General features: G+C 48.3%; 1 protein-coding gene across 1 annotated transcript; it reads left to right on the top strand.

Moving 5' to 3' along the window:
* The first annotated feature begins 2,563 nt into the window (after window positions 1-2,563).
* On the top strand, window positions 2,564-4,210 carry LOC124659500 (xylan glycosyltransferase MUCI21-like). The gene has a single exon (XM_047197370.1). The coding sequence runs from the start codon at window positions 2,564-2,566 to the stop codon at window positions 4,100-4,102; it is 1,539 nt and encodes a 512-aa protein (XP_047053326.1). The 3' UTR covers window positions 4,103-4,210.
* The last annotated feature ends 3,620 nt before the right edge of the window (window positions 4,211-7,830 follow it).

A 7,830-nucleotide genomic window follows, 5' to 3' on the forward strand; every position in this document is an offset into this window, starting at 1 on the left:
AGAGGGATATCTTTAACCTCTACCTCCCTGATCGAGTTCGATAAACCTTGGGTGATCCACTTAAGGAAAACATGTTGCTGTTCTACAAACCTCTGCACATGGAGGCCCAACACTGTCCACTAGAATAGAAGCGTGCGTAGACATCAGCATGTCGTATGGAAAGGAGATTGGCTTCAAGTTCTAGTTTCTTATCACAAGGGGCCAGATTACAACTCATCAACTCAGCTCTACCTTCCATGCCTCTACATTTCCTTAGTACATTGCAACTACCAGCAAGGTTTACTGGATAGCTTGATAGGATATTGAGATAATGTCTTTGGAGAGATAAGGACAATCCTAAAACCTCTTTAACTGCATGGGAGATGGTTTGTAAACCAAAAATGGCAGGTGGTTTGGGAGTAGTGAATTTCCAGAAGCAAAATGCAGCTTTGCTCATCAAACATCTTGACAATTTTTATAATCATATGGATGTGTCACGGGTGAATCTTATCTGGAATGCCCATTATACTAATAAGATACCACATTCTGAGAATTTGTGTGGATCTTTTTGGTGGAAGGATATCATTAAATTAGTGGATAATTTCAGAGGAGTTGCAAGAGTTAAACTTGCTACCTTTGTCTCAGAGTGCTTTCGAGGAACTTATGGAGCTCCAGAATTTGCTTCTGAATAACCCGGTAAGTGAGCAGGAGGATGTTTGGGTTTATTGTTGGGGGAATAAATATTCTATCAACACATTCACGCTCACCTGTCAGTTCCACGAGTGTATAAATGGTTATGGAGATCTAGTTGCATCATGAAAACTAAGACATTTGCATGGCTATTATTATCAGATCGTCCGAATACAAGAGATTTACTGCAGCGAAGGCAATGGAATGTGATAGAGGACACACATTGTGTTTTATGCCCTCTTCGGTGTTATGAGGATAGAATACACCTGTTTTTTCAATGCAACTTCAGTTGTTCGAATCCGAAATTATTTACATATCAGTTGGAATGGGAATGGAGACTCAGATTTGCAAATGGTGATATCTGAAGCTAGAAGGGTTTTTGGTCACCCTTTCTTCATGGACATGCTGATTACTGCATGCTGGCATATTTGGTTGATTAGGAATGCATCAGTTTTCAACCATGAGAGGCCTTCTTTCAGGAGGTGGAAGGTTGGGTTTATTCAGGACATGAGTTTGTTTGTTTGGCTTTCTTTCCCGTGAGTTTTTGTACATATTTAGGTAGGTAGTGGGTGGCTGCTTGCCACCTCCTTTTTTTTTCTTCTAGCTTGTTTCTCTTTGCTTTTGTACAGTTGGATTTGGGTTTTAATAAATTACTGGGGGGCTTTTTGCCCCACAGTCCTTATTCGATTTTTTTTTGCTTGAGTCACACACAAAAATATGCCGAGGAAGGAAACCAAGAGCATGTGTTGTCCATGTCCTAAATGTGGTAATACGATAATGTTCTCGCTTGGAGGGATGTTGTGGTTACATTTGTTGACTAGTGGTTTGACTCAATGTTATACATGTTGAACATGTTATGGGGATGGTTGCAAATTGTTGTCCTTTTTTTGGCACCCCACACCACCCTCGTCCTCCTTATGGCATATGTATGTCGGCATAGACACACCTAGATTGTGAGATGCAGTGCCTATTTTTTCTTTCTTTCTTTCTTACTTTCTTTGACGCGGCATAGCCAAAACAGGCCATGAAGGCGTTCTTCCAAATACCAACCTGTTGTTTCACATGTACACAATTGTTCGTGGCGGATAGAGTCCAACTGCAGGCACCAAACGTTGTCCCTTCACCCTCCATCCATATAATCCCTGTCACTTACTATATGAGGAAGAATATGCATTAACCTGGCTTTCAATTTGTGCTTGTTTTAGCCTGTGCCGTCATAATAAACCTCCACATATTGCACACCTTAGATTGGCATGCACCTACTACTCCCATCTAAACGCCAATAGTCAATACGGATACAGAAACTGATCAAGCTATATCAGTATGGACAGCACATGCCACACAAAGAAAAAAAAAAAGGTATAAGTTCACACTAAACAGCCTGCCAGTTTATCCATCCAAACTTCCAAAGTTAGCAATCTTTTTCTGTATTTTTTCTTATGCACAAGCCTCATGCTTACGTTACACAAAAAAAAAGTAGCTTCTGGAAGAAAAAAAAAGCTTTTAGTTCTCTTACGTCCAGGGCTGCTTACTCTAGCAGACTAGCACGCAGCACATAGTTTGGAACTCTAGACGATATATACGTGTAGGGATTGTGTTGAGCGTCTGCAGAAATTGTTGCAAGCGGAGCTAGCCGAGAAATTGTTGGAAGATAGCTGCAGATAGATGCCGAATCCAGGGACATCTGTGAACAGGACAGAAGAAACTGACGCAAGCCAAACAGAATGAGAAGTGGGTCGCCTCCTGACAAGGAATTTCCGCACGCTCATCAATGCACAGACCGCCGGCGTCTACCACTCGTCTCGGTCGCCGGCCTATATAACCATATCGTCGCGGAAGCGACAAGGCCGACCGCGCCCCGAACATTTCCATTTCTTCACCGGTGGCAAGCCTCATGGCCTCCACGCTCCCCGACACAACGAAGAGCCTCGGCGTCCACACCGCGGTGGAGGATGGGAGCGGCGGTGGCAAGAAGCCCATTAGGTGGCCGGGGTTCGTCCACTTCTTCTTCCTCCTTTCCGTCGTCATGTGCGCGCTCGTCTACGCCCCGCGGTTCCTGGCGCCTTCTTTCACTTCCGTCGCCGGCGTCGACTTCTTCAAGCCGCGGCCGTCTCCGTTGGGTAGAGTAGCAGAAGAACAAGTACGAGGCGTCGGCGGTGGCGGCGCCAACGGGGTGGAAGACGCGCTGGTTCTCGACAATCAGGTGAATTCCCCGTGCGCGTCGATGCCCAGCCACGGCATATGTTGCGACCGCTCCGACTTCAACACCGACGTCTGCTTCATGTCCGGCGACGTGCGCACGGACGCCGCCTCGCTCTCGTTCCTGCTCTTCCCGCCGCCGCACGCCACGCCCAACGCCAGCGTGCACGACAAGGAGGAGCGGATCCGGCCCTACACGCGCAAGTGGGAGCGGCACCTGATGGAGAGGATCCACGAGGTGCGGCTCCGTCCCGCCCGGCCAGAGGAGGCGGCGTCGTCCGAGAAGCACCGGTGCGACGTGGTCCACGACGCGCCGGCGCTGGTGATGACGGCGGGCGGGTACACGGGCAACCTGTTCCACGCCTTCAACGACGCGTTCCTGCCGGCGTGGCTGACGGTGCAGCACCTCCGCCGCCGCGTCGTTGTCGCCGTCCTCGCGTACAACCCGTGGTGGGCCGGCACGTTCCGGGAGCTCGTCTCAGGCCTCTCGGACCACCACGTCATCGACATCCTCCACGACAAGCGGACGCACTGCTTCCCAGCTGGTGCGATCGTTGGGACACGCTTCCACGGCGTCCTCGCCGTCGACCCCGCGAGGACACGGGACAACCGGACACTCGTCGACTTCCACAGCTTCCTCTCGCGCGCATACAACGAGGACAACACGCCGGAGCACGCCACACCGCCCCAGCAGCAGCGGCGTCCGAGGCTTGGGATCTTCTCGCGGAAGGGTACGCGGGTGATCGAGAACGAGGCGGCGGTGGCGCGGCTCGCGACGTCGGTGGGGTACGACGTGTCGATCCTCGAGACGGCGACCGGCGCACCGTTGTCGTCGGAGTACGCGGCGGTGAGCGCGTGCGACGTGCTGGCCGGCGTACATGGCGCCGACCTGACCAAGCTCCTGTTCCTCCGCCCGGGCAGGGCCGCGTTGCTCCAGGTGGCCCCGCTCGGGGTAACGCCGATCGCGCGGGGTTGCTACGCGGCGGCGTGTGGCATGATGGAGGTCCACTACGAGCAGTACGACGTGGTGGCGAAGGAGAGCTCGCTGAGCCGGAGGTATGCCGCCGACGACGTGGTGGTGGCCGATCCGGAGAGGGCGAAGCAAGGGAAGGGGTGGGACCTCGTGAAACAGATGTACCTCAGCGGCCAGAACGTGAGCCTCGATTTGGACAGGTTCGGAGACGCGCTGAGGAAGTTGCACACCCGCGCCCTCAGGCTGCCGGTGGCGCCGTAGATGACGTGGGCGTTTGCATGCCGACGAATTTGCCGACGAGCTGCAACTTCTTGTATATCCGACGGCCGCGGCCCGAGCCCTACGAGACAAGGTGATGGCTTGCAACCATTTTGTATTCTTACTCGCCACCACACAGTGCGTACGTGTGGGGTTGAATACTTTGATGTAGGGAGATTTTTTCGCTGGTTTAAGAGAGCAGATCTACTCCATGACAAAATTATGAAAACTATAATCACATAGAAAAGGGATACTGGTTTTGTAACTTAAATATGTTTAGCACTTGTGTTGGTGATATGTACGAAAATCACAAAATAATTGAGTTGCATACTAAGTTCAAAATTAATTGATATGAACTTAATACAAATGTGAAAGATGTTGTGATAATTGTTTTTTGGATTGTTCGCAGATTATCATAATTTTTATGCAATTTTTATATTTTTCTTTTAAACCAGCGGAGGAGGGGCACACACTTTTTTCAAAGAAAAGAGGTGAGTGACTAGAAATTCGCCTAGATGGGGTTTGAACTCTGGTGGGATGGGATGTCTTCACCACCATAGTGCTAACCACCCGAGTAGTCCTTGTTTCTTTTGTTATGCAATTTGCACTAGTAAATTTATACCATGTACCTCCAAACGTGATTTTTTCGTAATTTTAAAGCTAAAAATGCAATTTCTAAAGAGAGAAATGTGTTGACGATTCTCGAGATAGTTTGTTTGTTTGTATGTGTGAGGGACGGCGTACACTAATGTGGAGTCATATGGACATATTTGTCAGTCGATGGTGGTTTGGCTTGTTTTCTTGGAGTGTGTTGAGTCCATGTAGTTGGCGACGTTCAAAGAATGTTGCGAAGTGTGGTGTCGTAGTCATCACCAAATGAGGTTGAGCGGGGACGAGGAGTATACATGCTAGTAGAGTGGAGTGGAAGGAGGCGGGAATTGGGCATGGCGACACCGGGATGGTGCTTGTGGTGGGTGCCTGCGGCCCCTTGGTTCCTATGAACCATACGCTGCCGAGGTGGGCAAATTGACCGAACGATGTGAGAGAGAAAACCGATTTTTTTTTGAGTGGAAGTTGTAGCTGACCATGGTTGCACTTACACACCACTATTGTTTGTCTGATACTAAACTACAATAAAAATATAAGAAAAAAGGGGGAGTGTAGTGTAACATTATACTATGTAAAAAGGGGGAACTCTTTTTTATCTAAAGAGAGGAAAAATTATAATATGTGATATATAGAAAAATAACAAGTAGTAGCAAAAATATGTTAATATAATTCACCGAGTCTTATCTCCAGTCTCTCGCAAATATCGCAGTATACTAGTAAGGAAAATTTGTACACGATCATTATAACTTTTGTACTTCTTCTGATCAACAATACTACTTGTTGTTGCTCAAATATATTTAGACATATTTTAGCGTGTTTATTTAGTCGTTTGAGCGCAGGTATTGTAGGTTCCAATAAGTCACCCAAGGAAAGCCATAATTAATGCTGCTTTAGCTAGAACCGTGTGATCAATGGATCTCCGCCTCTAGCTGTGATCGTCGTGCCAAGGAAGTCGATCGGTCACTAGCAGTTAGCTAGTTTATAAGTGCAACTTACTCGTGGGCCATGCATTGCTGCTGGTGAAACGTCCCCAGTAGAGAATTGTCGCTCGATCGAATGATGAGTACGTCACTGTGACAGGAACTATTTGTATGTACTTGATGATCATGTTCATAAACAATTTCACATTTGTCTCGTATATCACCCACTAGCTAGCATGCATAAACCCAGGCAGCTGGTTGTAACGTCTTCATCTCGCTGCCGTTTTGGATCCTCTCTCTCCCCGTCATGTCAATTCGTTCGTATAGCTATTCTTTGCAGACATTGTATGAGCATCCACCAAAAAATTACTTTCTGCATTCACGAATAAGTGTACTTCTATATCTTTTTCCTTAATTAAATTAAACATTTTAAAATTTAACTAGTTTTATAAAATAGAGTAGCAACATTATATATGATACCAAATTGGTATATTGCAAAACTACATTTTAAGACATGATCTGGTTATGATACTAATTCACTGATATAAATTATGCTATTTTTCTCTATAAAATTGGTCAAATTGTATTAATTCAAGAAGTACACTTATACGTGGAGAGAGGGAGTAAGGAAAATCAACCGTGGATCACCGGCGTGTGTGAAACTTGAACGATATGTACTCGTCAATAGTACTTGTTGAGTTTGTGTCGAATATTAGTGTACGAGTTGGGTTCAGTTTAGACTCTGAGTTGTAATAATAGGTGTGAATATGTTACGTGTAGTGTACTAGTCGGACTCTAGTAGCCTGAGGCTCCCATATAATGTTAGGGGCACCACATGTTGTAACCTATGACGACTTAATAGCAGCAGGCGCGCAAGGGGAGCCGGCGGCTTGTGCCGGCGACCAAGGCGGCCGGTGTAATGGTATCAATGGGAGGAGCGCCCGTAGTCATACCCCACAGAGTAGACAGTTCGCCGAACTGTGTTAACAGATCTCGGTGAACTGTGTTAACAGATCTCGGTGTCGTCATCATGATGTAATTGCTTGGTTCCTCGGAGTACGCCTACGATGTTAACAATACTTCTTTCATGAAACGGATCGGAGGGACTATATTGATCAACAGGAAGTTGGTTAGACAACTTAGACTTCGGTCATGGCGGATGATGGCGGCATGTTTCGTCGTTACCTTGTTGAAGGCATTGTCTCTGCAGCCTGCGTTTCTTCGCCTGGACTGCTCCGGGAGAAATCCTAGACCCGGGTCTCCCGGATCGGACGATGGTGACGCGCAACGCCGTTCTCCCTGTTGGGGGCATCGTTTTTGGAGCAGACAACGGATGGCGATGGTGCTGAGGTGGAGCGATGTGCTTTCGCTGTGTCGGCGTCGTCGAGTCGCCGCGGCATGGTGAAGTGGTGTCTCGGGACGGATGCAGTGTGATGGGCTCGCGTAGGATGGTGGAGTCGTCTGGCGCCGTGGCGGCATCGATGGCAGGCATGGCATGGTCAATGCGATGATCCCTCTTGAAGATGGAGTCGAGGAAGACAGCGGTACACTAGTGGAGAACAGGCCATTTGTGGCGGGTCGTAAGGGCCTTTTGTCGCGGGCGGACAGCCGCGACAACGAAGGCGCGACAAATGGCCAACCCTTTTGTCGCGGGTCGCTTCCCACCCGCGACATATAGTCCACCACGTGGCAGGCGCGGGGCGCGCAGGGGACAGCCCCTTTTGTCGCGGGCTGTATTACCACCCGCGACAAACGGTCCTCTACGTGGCGCGCTCTCTGAAAGCGGGAGCACATCGGTTACCGTACATCCATGGCTGACTCATCTGCATCATAAGTACAATTATGTATCAGATGCAATCACCTTGCTAAAATTAGTTTTGTACGGACTATGTATATACGAGAAAATAGTTGGTAACCTTTTAAGATCAAAAAGAGGAGAAATTTTATCAAATAAAATCAAGTGGCATCCCTCACAAGCATTCCATCAAACACCTCTTGTGCACATGAAGAAAAAATGAGGTAGCATACACCTCCACCTTTGACCACCAAGGAAAAAAAATGTAGGGAGGTGGGGGGGGGGGGCTGGCTGCGTGTATATATAGGCATGGCCCTTTTGTCGCGGGCCGTATTACGACCCGCGACAAAAAGGGTGCCGGCAGGAGGCGCCAGAGCTCAGACCCCTTTTGTCGCGGGTTGTGATAC

The sequence above is a fragment of the Lolium rigidum genome, chromosome 6, assembly GCF_022539505.1.
Source record: "Lolium rigidum isolate FL_2022 chromosome 6, APGP_CSIRO_Lrig_0.1, whole genome shotgun sequence".
Classification (NCBI taxonomy): domain Eukaryota; kingdom Viridiplantae; phylum Streptophyta; class Magnoliopsida; order Poales; family Poaceae; genus Lolium; species Lolium rigidum.